Below are 14,234 nucleotides of genomic sequence, written 5' to 3'. Positions count from 1 at the left end.
TACCCAATGTATTGTGCATAAGACTCCTTTTTAATCCTTTTCGCTTTCTTTGTGAAAGTAATATGCGTAATACGTTAATTCAAACATGAAAAAAATGTTTCTTCAATTGATTTTTTAGGTTAGAAATGCCCCGAAATGCCTTAATTTTACATCAAAGAGGCCAAAGAAGACGCTCTGTTTGAGAAATGGCTTCTGATAATTATCCATAGAATAATTGTGATAACCCTTTTGCGTTTTTTGGGTCATACGTTGATCTTAACGAAAAACATTTTATTTTCTTAAATTTTATTGAATTTTGTTTAATTTTTTAAATTCATTAATAGCTTTTCCAATATAGAAATGTGTTAACCCTTTCGAGTTCCTTGGGTCATACACAGAATCAAACGTGAAACATTTTATTTTCCCAAATTTTACTTAATTTAATTGTGTTTTAGAAATGCGTTTTTACGTAAATTAGATCAAAGAAGATTTTTTGACTGAGAACATCCATAGAATAAATATTGCGATAAAAGAAGCGCATGTTTCAATGTTATTATATTCCATGTGGACGCGAAAGGGTTGAAACGTAAATTAGATCAATGAAAACATTCTGAGTGAGAAATGTTCCTTGAAAACATCTACAAAATAAATATCGTGGTGAAAAGATCGAATATTTCAATGTTTCAATGTTTCATGCAGACGCGAAAGAGTTAAAAAAAAGTTTTTAATTACTTTTATATCTTTTATTGTTTTAATTTCGCGAACAATTTATGCAAACGAAACAATATCAAAAAAGAAATAATAAAAATAAAAAGGAAATGAATCATTTTTTCTATTCCACAAAATTGATCTAATTTATAAATCTTTCATTTCTAGGAAAAGTAATGAAAATGTAATAAAAAACTTCAATTTTTTTATTGGTTATTTCAATGATAGTTTTGTGGAATTTTCTATTTTAAGCTGTTGCATGAGAAGTTTATGAGAAGTCTGCTTCTTGATAATATCTCAACAAAATCAACAGAAAAGGAATTAAATTTCAACTAAAAATAAATTTTATTTCAATAAACCGATAGAAAAAGATCGCAGATTAAGCATAAAAGAAGCGTAGATAATTTCTGTTGAAAAAAAAAGATCAAAACTTCAATATCAACAAACTCTTCTGATCTTGATGGCTCTTTTTTCCACACTCGAATGCTTTTTTTTTTCTTCTCTTTTTTTAAACTAAATTTATTTATGGCGGGAAGCAAAAGAGAGCCAGAAATGTGTGGTAAACTAAATTGATTTTATATATTTCAAGATCACACGATGGAAATTGCGATTCAAATCTCTAAATCACGGGCCAAGGTGGTCGCTCTTTGGGTGGCACTGTGTGTGCACTTTTTGCCACAATTTAAGCCCGCGTCTCAGCTGATTTTGGAAAAGCCTACAGAGTTGTGGCAGCAACAACAAAAAAAAATTGAAGAGAATTCTCATTTTATCGGCACGCGGGTGAATCTGCTGGGTGGCAAACAGTTGTGACCAAAAAAATTGCAACCAAGCACTTTTTTTCACATAAATTACGTCAAAATGTGAAGATTGTTGCTGTAGCAGAAAAAAATCTTTATTGGCGACATTTTCTTATCAAATGAGGCAATTTTAACAGCTCTGTTGATTCATTTAGCATAGAAAATGAAAATCATGGAGTTAAAGTTTTCTCATTTCCTCAATTACGTGATAAGGAAATGTTTCGTATTTTCACAGAATGCAACATAGTTTTTGCAGCACCGAAAATTAATTTGCTTAACCCTTTCGCATTCATTGGGTCATGCATTTTGTTCGAAAAATGTATTTTTAGAGCATTATGAATAAAATAAAAATAATTAAATTGATAAACATAGCAAAGTAATAATTCTTTCGTGTTTTTTGGTTAGGTATACGAAGACACAAACGTGAAACATTTTTATTTTTGATGATTTTTAAAGGATTTAATTGTTTTTCCAAGGCAGAAATGCATTGAATTCACACATAAAAGGCCAAAGAAGGCGTTTTTCATGAGAAAAATCCTCTGAAAACATCCACAGAATAAATATTGTGAGAAAAAGAACGCATGTTTTAATGTTTCAATGTTTCATGTGGACGCGAAAATGTAAAATGGCTTCTTCTACTTTTAAATTTGTATCGGTCGTTATACCGATATCAACACAACCATTGTTTAATCCATTTAAGTCGGCATGAAACATAGAAATATTTATACATTGAAACATGCGCTCTTTTCATCACGAGAGAACATTTTTTTTTTTTTTTTTTATTTATAAAGGGGGTGCCATCATAACTGATGATTCCCCTGGAGAGAACATTTCTCAGTCAAAGCTCTTTCTTTAGCCTTTTCTGTGTGAATTTTATGCATTTATACCTTGGAAAAACAATTAAATTCATTATACATTGAGAAAAAGAAAATGTTTCACGTTTGTGTCAGCGAATGAAACAAAGAACGCAAAAGGGTTAAGTCAAAGAATAAGAAGATGTTTTAACTGAGAAATGTTCTTTGAGATCTCTGAGATCATTCACATAGTAAATATTTTGACGAAATGTTCGAATGTTTCCATGTTTCATGCGATCGCAAAAGGGTAAACGATACCAAAAATACTCAAGAAAGTTTTCTGAAAACATTTTAAACGATTTATTTTAAACATTTAAACATTTAACAAAAGTGCTGCAAAATTATTTGAATAATTCTGAAGTTAGTTGAAAACTATATTTTACGCAACATTTCAATTTATTTGATGATTTTTGTATTAACAGATAACAAAAAAAAGTGTTTATAAAAGCCTCCATTTTGAAACATTTTAATAGATGTTTCACACAAAGACGTTAATTGGAGAATTTTAAATATTTTATTTGATCAAATTTTTAATAAAAATGGATTTTCAGATGTTTTTAATTCTTTTGCGTCCACGTGAAACATAGAAACATTGAAACATGCTCTTCTTTTATCGCGATATTTATTCTATGGATGCTCTTAGAAGTTATTTCTCGGGCAAAACGTCTTTCTTTTCTTTTACTTAATAATATTAAAAAAAAATTGTATTACCCAATGAACGCGAGAGGGTTAATAATTAAAAATGGCCCCAGTTTCCCCTACAAACTAATTGTTTCATTAATTTTCCTTCCATTTCATATTATTTATCATTTTTCTCATGAAAAATCACTGAAAAATTATTTTTATTTGTTCTTAATGTTTAATCATATGACTAAAGTCAAGAATTCAAAATGTTCTATATGCAGGTAATTCTTTGTCTATTTTTGCAAATTACCTCCGTGAATTTTTGGCGCTTACAAAGGAACTTGCTGATCATTAACTTACCATTTCATGCTCGATAATTCGCACTGAATGCCTTTTGCTTAGGAGGAACAAAAGGCCGCGCGTGGAAAAGGCAATTTTCATTGTATTTAGGTGACTGCGTGGAAAATCCATTGCAAGCCTCCCCTCACGGGTGGAGGATGAAAAGAATTTGAAGCACAAAACGAATCTCTTTTATCACCGTAAAATTGGTAATGACTTCGATTAACTTTCCTCCAGTTCCGCGTATTTTAGGAAAACTGAAAGCTCCACTGAAAAGGATCCAAAGCTCGCTATTAGTGGACGCGTCATTGCTATTTGTATTAAAAAGAAGAGGGAGAAAGAGATGAATTCTCAATGCCAAATAAATACAGAAAATTCTCTTCGCATCCGGCATGAAATTGTCCATGAAGCGAAACTGATTGGGTGATGAAATTTACCCTATCCAGGATCCTTCTCATTCATCGTTCAGGAAAGTTAAGTAAATTTAATATAATTTAAGTTTTCCGGATGTGTCTCGTTGGAGGAAAAAACGGAGCTTTGTGATTGAAAATGCACGCGGAGGCATCATTCAATATTAAATGACAATTTCCTATTTCCCCTTCCACGAAAAAAAAGTAACGATCACCAATAAATTAAATTGCGGATAAAATAATTCAATTCAAACGCACATTTATATTTTTTTCCACTTTGTCTCATGATTTATTTTTATCTCCTCCACAATGCATTGATATATTTTTTTTGTTAAGTAAACAAATACCAAGTAGAAAACATTTTTCATTCATTTTTATTATTTAAAAACTTAAAAGTTTAATAAAGTTTTGTGAATTTTAAATGGCACTGTATGTAAGTTTTTTCTTCTTCTTTACTTCTTCATCCACCCTCTCTCCCGGTAATGGATTAAAAAAAGTTTCTTTGAAGAAAAAGTTAGTAAAAGACACGCTCTATTTTAATTTTATGCTGGGATAAAAGGGAACACAACACAGGGACGAATAAATAATGCAACAAAGTATTCATTAGTTATTAAATAACAGGAAGAAATATGAAAAAGGAAATTATATTGTACAGTAGTCATACTGGGAGGCAACACCAAGAATAATGGCTAATAGGGGAAGATGTGGTAAGGTTGGACACCCAGAAAATGTAATTAAACATTTTAAACTCTTTTAGAAGCTTAAGAACTCTTCTAAATGATTTTAAGTCAATTCTGAATTAGAAGATTATTATTTTAATAAATTAATTAATTTTTATTTTCTTTGTAAAATATTAATTTAAATTGAGTTTTCAAAATCATTGAGCCACAGGAGCATAGTCAAAAATCTTCCAAGGTATCCAGAAAGAGTTCCGGAAACTGTTAAAAAATATTAGTTTGAATTTGGCGCGCATCCGAGGGGGAAGTTCAAGGTGGTGAATTTGAATGGTGAAATTTGCAGTAAATTAAGCCATCCCTAAGTACATGATTTTGACAAAATAGTCTAATAAGAGTGAAAGAAGTCTGTGGCTAATTTACTGAATTTTAAAGTAAAATTTCGTAATTTATTTATGATTTGTTTTAAATCTTTAGTTTTTTTTTATTATTTTAAAGTAACACTTAAAAAAAAATCTTGTTGAAAAACAGTCACAAAAGTAATTGATTTCTAACTTTTATTAAAATACAACAAAGAAAATCAATGGGGTCAAATGAATCAATATATTTTTTTTTTTAAATAGTTTTTCCTGGTAACATAACCTCAAAGTCACTTTTCTGACAATAAAATATTTCCTGTCGATTTTCGGTTGGAAAATTACTTTATCGCTTCACGGACATCCCTCTTAAGGTTTTTCTTTGTGAATTTCCCAAAAAATCTTACTTTTATTGCAAATAAAATAAAAAAGTGGGGTTATGTCAGCACGAAAAATACATCAAATATGTCAAAAAATGCTCTACTGTTGTCAATAAAATATCCCGCCCGTCTGTTTTGAATCTTTGAGTGCAAAAAATGCATTCGAATTTTTAATGTAACATAAATTCATATAAATTCGGTTAAAGGAAGAATTTTAGAATATTTAGGGAAGGATTTTAAGAATTCTAGTTGAGAATTGACTTTTCTAGACAACTTTCAAGCTAAACTTTGTGAAAATTTTAAAAATTTCTTAAATAAATCGTGGTAAATTTCAATAAGTGTATCAACTGACCCCGGTGTTCCTTACAGTATATTATTCCCGACCAATAATTATTTCACCAATAAATAATATTGGAAAGAGTTTACAAAAAAAAACTTTAATTTAAAATTTTCAGTCTATTCAACCACCATAGAAAAGAAATTTCCTTTGATAATTTTCTCTGAAAGACAGGCAAAGCAAAAATAAACTGAATAAATTTCTGCATCCTATTCAACTTCAATGGAAGTCTAAATAAGCATTTTACAGAGGTAAAAGCTTGTTGGGAAGCTATTTAACTGCAATGCGAACGCAGCAAATTATTCAATAAATTCCATTCGAGTATTAAATTTCAAATTAAATTCTCTCTCAATTGAATTCATTTTAAGCAGGAAAATTCCGCATTACCCGGGAAAGTCTCTCAAAAGGCTTCTCTTTTGCCACGGGAGGCAAAAATACTTCGTCAAATGGATTGTATTTTAATTGAATTGAAGTGAAAAAAAATTCTTTATAGCCGAGTTCTTGGTATTGCCGTGCATTTTCTCCTTCTTACAGTGCCTTCCTTCCTTCCGCAAGTTTTCTCCTATATTTTATATAAATATTTACATAATTCTGCATCTTTCGCTTTCTTCTATACATACACTCATTCACATTTTCTCCTCATCCTTTTTTTCCCATAAAATGCAATAATTTTGTGTCCTTTATAACCATCCTTGTTTCGTTTTCATCTCGTTTTTCTCTTTTATTTTTTTATTTCTTTGAAAATTCAATTAGGCAAGGATAAATCCTCAAAGAGTTTTATATGAACAAATATGACATTTTTTACGTTTTTTTTTTTACAATTCCACATGAGATAACATTGACTTTAATTCTCCTCTCTTTCACTCAGAGTTTTCATCATAAATGGCATTTCTTTTGTTGCAAACAGAGTTGAACACTCCACGTGATTTTTTTTGATAGATTTTCGATAAGTTTTTTTTTAAATATGGGAAATAAATGTTTCTATTAGGCCGTTTGGAGTGTTTGGAGTGATTTATGTTAGATTAAGTTAATAACTTTTCAGGCCTTTAGTACATTTTTTTTAAAGAAAATCCGTAATTTTCCAAAGCTTTCGGCCTTCCGCAGAGAAAATAAAGTTTAATTTCTTAGCAAATTATTTTGAAACAATTTTTCATGCAAGTTTTTATATAAAAATAACTTCCAATTGAAAGAAACTTTTCTCTCTCTTTTCGTCAGAGAATTGAAATTTAAAGATTTCATCATATTTTCTTATGTTTTTCGGGCTGGACGTCATTTGGACATCCACACAGTTGATTAAAGGTCCAAAAGGGAAAGTTTTATTAGAATAAAAATTTTATAATATGGTTTCCAATTGTATAGGATACCTGAGGAAATATAAAACATTTCGCAATGAGATTTATATAAAAAAAAATAAAGTAAATAAAAAAAAAGTAAAATTGAGAAGAAAACTTATTTTCAGGCAAATTTTTGGTACCTTTCTCTGTATTTGGAAGCAATTTTTGCTCCTTAAAACAGTTTAATAGAGCTCTGAGCTGACTAGGAAATCTTGTATTTTTTTTTGGCTTGAGGTGCGTTGGGTGCGTTTCTTTGACATTTATCTCGCATAAAATCCTCATTTTGACATAACCTCACTTACTTTTTTTTTTTTTTAAAGAGAAACGTTTGTTTGGATTGGTTGTAAGGAATTAAACAGAAAATCCCGCTTTTTATGCTGTTGGTCGTTTCCATGCTTTTTTTTTAAAGTTTATTTCCGTACACATTGCCAGTTTCTTTTAAAATTGTTTAACAATAAAGTGAGGTTATGTTGGCTGAAGGAGTTTATGTAAAAGGGATCTCCCTGTCATGTTAAAAGTTCATTCTAGCCGAAAGATTATTTTCTATTCCTATAACTTTTTCTCTAGCGAAAATCGAGTCAGGAAAAAGAAAACCGTCAAGTAGCGACCTCTACGTAAATTTCTCAACAAAATCTCAAACAAAATCTCATCGAAAATCTTTTATCTAGAACTTCACGAGAGTCTTCTCAACTCTGTTTATGCCGCGAATTGGCCTCCAACAGATTTATATATAAATCTAAACTACAACAGTATTTATATAGTAAATTCGTTCCTCGAGTTTCCAATAAAAATCTGTTCTCAAATTATAATAGAGATATTTTTTCTTTATTTAATCTATCTAACAATTACAGAGGAGCCCCAAGTTGGTGAACATGCTAGAAGTTAGGACTTTTAACTGCTTTATGTTGACCAATTTAGGCTTCTCTGCAAGTAAATGTGATGATCCATGACTGAGGAGTCTTGAGTTGTGTGGTGGTGGGGGGTGACTCTTCAGCCATATTGGCTTGGTTGTGAAAACGCGCGAAAGTTGGGGTTGTGCGTGGCTTTGTTTTGAAATTTAGACCACTGTGGTACGTTCGGGGCGCTCGCCGATGCAAATGAGATGGCACGACGAGCCCCCCTTGTCTCAGGAAATTGCCGTGTCCTCGAGATTACTTCCTAACGCCGTGCTGGAGGTGAAGGACGCCGCACCGCCGCCATTGTTGAGCAGTGGCACCGTTGAACCCCCAAAGCTCCCACTCGCCTGCACCGTTGTGGGGCTGTCGTAGATCCCATAGCGCGTGGGGTTGCGACTGTACACATTTGGTGGGGATCGCGCGAGAATTGTGAGCGGCGGCGATGAGTAGAGCGGCCGTCGCTGGGGGGAGCTGTAGAGCGTGAAGGAGGGATTTGTCGTCAGCGATAATTCGCCAAACTGCGAAGATACAAAAGATGAAAATTTAATTAATGTCAGTGCCATGGATAATGAGTCTGCTGCAAGCTTCTCATGGGAAATTCTTCTGGAAACTCCCTCCCACACCCTCTTGGCTCCAGAAGAGCGCGTAATTACCCCACAAAATTCTTCAACACACCCCCGTCCTTGCCCAGAGAACGACGACTTAAGAGGTTCAGAAGATGAAGAAGAAAAAAAAACCTGCTGGTGGATTAAAAATTACATCCACCTGCGAGACTCCTTTCCTCGCCCGAATTCCTCGAGAGCTTTTTCTCATCTCTTCAGCACCCGAGTGAATCTCTATATATAGTCGTGGAGTGATAAATTCCACGTGATGCATCTTCCTCGTGCTGCTATTGTCTCAACAATCTATCTCTCCTACTTTCCGCCCCCATGAAGAGGGTATAATAAAAATCTCAAGAGCTTTTTTCTCCTTGCATTTGCACGTCAATAACTTTCAAGCTGCCGCACTTTAGCTAACAAAAAAAAGCTCTCAAAAACTTTCAATAGACTACCCCCATTTACTTCTTCGCTGAGCAATTGTTTGAACATTTAAAAAAAATCGCACAGAGTATTTGGGGAGGAATTTTCTCCAGCTTTTACGGAGTGCAATTAGTCAAGGAAGAATCCATTGGAATGTGATGAATGAGGAAATAAAATGTTTTTACCGAATGTGGCAATTTTTTTTACTTGACATACTTTTAATGTTTTCACTTTTCTTGGGGTTTTCCTTAAACTTGGTTTTCCGATGTTGGTTACATTTGTAGCCTAATTATTGAAGAGTAATAAAATCACTTTTCGCCATTTTAGGTGCGACGCCATCTTGTGATTTTCCGACTTTTCCACAGAACTGTCCTAAAACACAAAGGTAGGTTTTTCTCAGGATCTACTGGATGGATTTTGATGGGATAAAAAGCAAATGAAAGAGGAAGCATTAGCAAAGAATGTACCGGAACAGATTTTTGAATTTCTACTCAGAAGCTAAGAAAAGTAAATAAATATTCTTATTGACTTTTCTCAGCTTCTGAGTCGAAATTCAAAAATTTGTTCCGGTACATTCTTGGCTAATCCTTCCTCTTTCATTTGCTTTTTACCCCATCAAAATCCTTCCAGTAGATCCTGAGAAAAACCTTCCTTTGTGTTTTGAGGGAAATCTCAAGATGGCGTCGCACCTAAGATGAGGAAAAGTGATTTTCTTACTCTTCAATAATAAGTCTTTAAATGTGGCCAACACTTGAAAATCAATTGTAAGAAAAACCCCAAGAAAAATTGAAATATTTAATATTTAAAAGAGACCCCCCTTATAAGAAAAAAAATATGAAAAGGAGTTCATGCACGTTTCATGTAAAAACTTTCTTGGAGGTTTTGGATTTCGTTAAATATAAGTTTTTACCTCATAACTTTTTATCTGAATATCTGAATGACTTAAGATATTTTGGCTTCGTTATAAGTATTTTTGAGCCTTAGTTTTTAATATTTATTTTTCATTGAAAAATAATTAATTCTATTTTTTTTTAATAATTTGAAATATTTTGCATTTAAAAAACACAAAAAAAACATTTAGATAAGAAGTTAACAGAATAATCTTAAAACAAAAAAAACATTGATTATTGATGACAAAAATGGTTCAAAAATGACTGATGTTTTGCTGATTTCGACTAAAAAAATGTGTAAAATATAACGGGACCATCCCTTAGTTTAATTGATTTTATTATTAAACTCTGAAATGATTAAAATTTTAAAATTTTTCTGAGACCGGTAATTTCTTACCAGGGGCGTAGATAGAACTAAATTTTAGAGGGGGGTTACTTTTGAATTTGTCCGACGAGTGGGGGGATTCAGCATCTTATTCTAATTATCCTTCAATTCACAAAAAAATTCCATAAAAAAGGTTAAAAAACAGCCCCAGTTTCCCCTACATTTAAATATTAAAGAAACTTTCATAGAACTATGAGTTTTTTCTTCTATTTTATTTCTCAAAACTATAAATTATTTCTCTTGGATTTTTTTCCGGGTATTATTTATAAATTTTTAATGAGCTTATAGTGAGTTTATAGACAATAATTTTCTTTTACAAACTTTTTTTTTCAAAAAAGTTGTTCCAGTTTCTCTTAATTGAGTAAAACGTTGAAAAAAAAATGATTCACTTTTGAGGATGAGTGAAAAATTTAGCTTTTCCGGAGGGGTGGGAGAGGCATAGGGGTGGCATAAAGAGTTGAAAATTGCAATCCATTAGTCGAGCGAGACAGACCCGCTGACGGAATTCATGTTCCGTGCATTTTCTTCATTACCGCCCAAATTAGCCCCACATTCGCATTGGGGAATTTAGCGCACGTTAAAACGCTGCACGTGATTCCGGTGTGGATGGGCTGCACTTCCCGCCAAGAGATACGTTGGATACTCTTCCTAACTTTCAGGGAATGGGTTGGGGGTGTAGCTAAAGAATTTCCCTGGGAATGCTGCAAAGAGGTGTGCGTCAGGCAGGGGGGCTAAACGGACAGGTGCAGGTTGGGGAGGAGGAAGGAAAGATAATCTGATGGAACAATGAAAATTCCACTCACATTCTTTGGGAAGCTCGCCGGCGACAGGGGTGGCGGTGACGAGGAGTTTAGGCGTGAGCTGTAGAGAATTCGATCCGAATTGAGACGCTCAAAGGCTTTTTCTTCGGACAAAAATTCATCCTCACTGTTCTCCTGGGGCACCACATCGGGATTCTTGTCGTCAATACTCGAATGGCTTCCCATGTTGCGACTCAGTGGCTCTGCACTCCCCTTATCCTTGTCCACATCACCTGTATTGGCATCCGTCGTTCGATGGTCCCGTTTTTGCTGCATACAACACACGATTAAGCATAAATAATTCAATGGTTTGCAATGTTCTATGTTATGTGGGTTGAATAAGAAAGTCTGTGATTTAAACAATTCCTTCGTTGCTTATCACGAAATGGTTTTTATTGTCACGAAAAGCCATTAAGTTGTTTAATTTTTTTTTAAAGAATTTTCTCTCGGTAAAAGAACAATGAAAAATCTTTCAAAAAACTAATCGTCAGAGATTTCCCATTTTTCTCTGAAATCAGTTGGAGAAAGCTTGTAAAGATTTACTAAAAAATGCCAACAATGACGCCACTTTTTTGTCTCTTAGTTTCTTTCAATGCATGAAACATTATTCCAAATATTTCTCCGATTATTTGGTGTTTGTTTTATGTTTTTGTGCTATTTTTATTTTATTCTTCGTACATGGAAGGAGATTACAAAACCACAAAAGTGACGTCATTGCTTATATTTTTTAACAAATTTTTAACGAATTTTTTCAGCTGATCCAAGGGGAAAAAGTAAGAAATCCCTTTGACATATTCAGATTGTTCCCTGAATGAGAAATTTTTCCATAGATCAGTGAATAAACTCCTTTGAAGGTAATCTACTTTTAAAAATTATTATTAGGAAAATAATAAAAGTTATTATTATTCATTAGCATTGGAATGAAAGCTTAGGTCAATTTAAATGGATAGATGTGCAAAAATGAGCTAAAAAATTGTTATAATCATTCAGAATTCTACTTTTATTATCGGACTTGAAGAGTTTTCATATTTACTGTCCTTTAACCTTCAATAACTAAGGAAAATTATTTATTTAACACCCTCTTGCGCCCATTTTAGAAAGTTTCGACTCTTAGACATTTATAAGGCTTCTTGAAAGCTTTCATTTGAAACTGATTTGACCAAAATCGATTAAGCTGTTCTCGAGCTTTATTGAAAATAACAAGTTTAGATTTAGGCGGCCATTTTGACAAAACAACTTGATCAATTTTAAATTAAAAGCTAAGAATGAGCCTAAAAACATTAAAATTTTCAAATTTTGTGAACAAAAGCGATTGATTATTGAGACAATTTCAATGCAAATTTTGTATTATTCTAACGAAGTCTAGAAGAAAATCTACCAAATAATACTTAAATAAAGCACTAGTATCCGCCATATTGAAATAGCTGATGGCAGCCATTTTGAAAATATTCCAGCGCCAATTACTTTTCATCCCGAGAAAACAGAATAATTTCGTATGTAACTTTAGTACTTTGTTTTTGGGTAAAAATTCTCAGAGTGGGGTGTACGGTGAAAATGCATGAGGTGAAGGAAAGTGCCAGAAAAATGAATGTTAGTGTGGCTTTTAGCACTTATTATGCATATTTAGAAGCACAAAAAGGCGGGAAGACTCACCTGTTTTCCACGTCGCATCTTTATGCAAACGACAATGCTTCCGACCACAAGGATGAGCGTCCCGGCGACACCCATTAGGGCACCAAGGAGTGGTGTCAGTTTCACAAACACTGCAGTCGATGACGCTGCAAATATTAAATATGGAAGATACTTTAATGCTCAAAAAGCAAACCTTTGGGTGGTACGAAGGGGTGGAGGACTAGGGGCGGAGGGCTGTGTAGGTGTCCAATGGTGGGTCTTTTTGCAATGTCATAAATTAACTGATTCAACACGAGGGGTTGGGGTGGATTTTCCTCCAAAAGGTAAAACTTTCCACCAAGAACTTTTGCTGCGCTCTGCAACTGAATTAATGGCCAACAAGGTGAGATGGTACATAAGCATAAGGGTTGTTCAGGGTGAGGGGAATGAAGGAGGGGGGGTAGGAGGGTGCAAATGGAGTTGGGTTCTGCATCTCTGAAGGAGTAGCCGTGGAAGAAGTATTTTCCAACGAACTTTTCCCACAGAGTTCCGTACCGATCTGACTTTTTTCCACATGGCCCACTTTCACGCCCCCACACGCGGTCACTGGATGATCTTCCTTGAGCCTTTATCTCTGCATCATCCTGCTATTCATTAATAATTTATAATTCCTCCCTCACCTCCCCCCCTCCCACCTTATGCCACTTATGGGATGCGGGAACGGTGTGAAAAGTATATTCGACATCCCTCTATGACTTGCATTTATTACAATTTATACACCCACCGACCGGCCGGGTTAATTTTATACCATCAACGTTTTTTTTTTCTTTTCCACTTTTCTGTGATATTCAACATTTTTTTCCAGACATTTTAACTAATTGAGAATGTTTCCATGGGATCACGGAGATTTTAATCCTGTACAATGGTGGAGTTAATTAATTTAGAGATGGTAGATGGAGAAAAAAAAAGGAAATGAGTTAAACTTTATCGTTCGTTATAAAACTGCAACCGAGCAGAAGAGATAGGATTTTGAGTAAAATTCATACAAGTTTAGAAAGTTTTTCTCTTTTTTATCCCTTTTATGGATCATTGGATTGTGAAAGGATCAATATTGAAATGTTTTACTTTAATGATTTTTTTACGTCAAAATTTATCTGAGAACATTCTTAAAATTTCGTTCTAAAAAATTTATGTTTTAATGCTTCATGTCTAACGAAAAATGGTTTTAAAGTAATAAAATTGAACATTTTACAGCCGATTTGACATTTATTGGCGTAATTTTTGATTTTATACACGGTGTAAAAAATTATCATGTAATTTTCCATTAACCCGGCTGGTCAACATGATACTTTATGACTTGCAAATGCTTAAGCACATTATTCTCCTTCTTAAAAGTAGCTAATTTTTTTTTGAGATTTTTAAGATTTTTAAGATTTTTGCTTTAAACTTAGACAGTACAATGATTTTTGAAGGTTTTTTTTACGATTAGTAAAATAATAACAATAATAAAACAATAATAAAACAATAATAAATTACACAACAATACAAATAGAGAAGACAATAAGATAAGAATAAAATGGTCCGAAGAAAATAAAAAAGCACTGTTTTGAACATAAATGATGGAAATTAATATTAAAGTTGAGTAAATAATATAAAGAAAATGCAATATAAACTCAGACATACGTGTGCCGGCCGGGTAAATTTTTTTGACAAGACATTTATTACACCCACGAAATATTTCTATAAGTAATAAAACGAATAAATTCGCTTAAAAATAAAAGATAGTTAAACATTTTTTTTACTCTTCAACAATTTAAAATTTAAATTAAATAACATAAATC

The 14,234-nt window shown here is 33.0% G+C and overlaps 1 protein-coding gene across 1 annotated transcript in view; it reads right to left on the bottom strand.

The window, feature by feature from the left end:
• Nucleotides 1-3,970: 3,970 nt before the first annotated feature.
• Nucleotides 3,971-14,234, bottom strand: part of LOC129794966 (hemicentin-1) — a 107,313-nt gene continuing 97,049 nt past the window's right edge. The window contains exons 16-18 of the mRNA XM_055835914.1: nucleotides 12,436-12,560; nucleotides 10,786-11,052; nucleotides 3,971-8,206 (exon numbers count right to left, since the gene is read on the bottom strand). Coding sequence (XP_055691889.1) covers nucleotides 7,919-8,206; nucleotides 10,786-11,052; nucleotides 12,436-12,560 — 680 coding nt within the window. The 3' untranslated portion in view covers nucleotides 3,971-7,918. The remainder of the gene's footprint in view (nucleotides 8,207-10,785; nucleotides 11,053-12,435; nucleotides 12,561-14,234) is intronic.

The sequence above is a fragment of the Lutzomyia longipalpis genome, chromosome 4, assembly GCF_024334085.1.
Source record: "Lutzomyia longipalpis isolate SR_M1_2022 chromosome 4, ASM2433408v1".
NCBI classification, from domain to species: domain Eukaryota; kingdom Metazoa; phylum Arthropoda; class Insecta; order Diptera; family Psychodidae; genus Lutzomyia; species Lutzomyia longipalpis.
The sequence above is the reverse complement of the archived record's forward strand: the minus strand, read 5'-3'. Positions and strand labels throughout refer to the sequence as shown.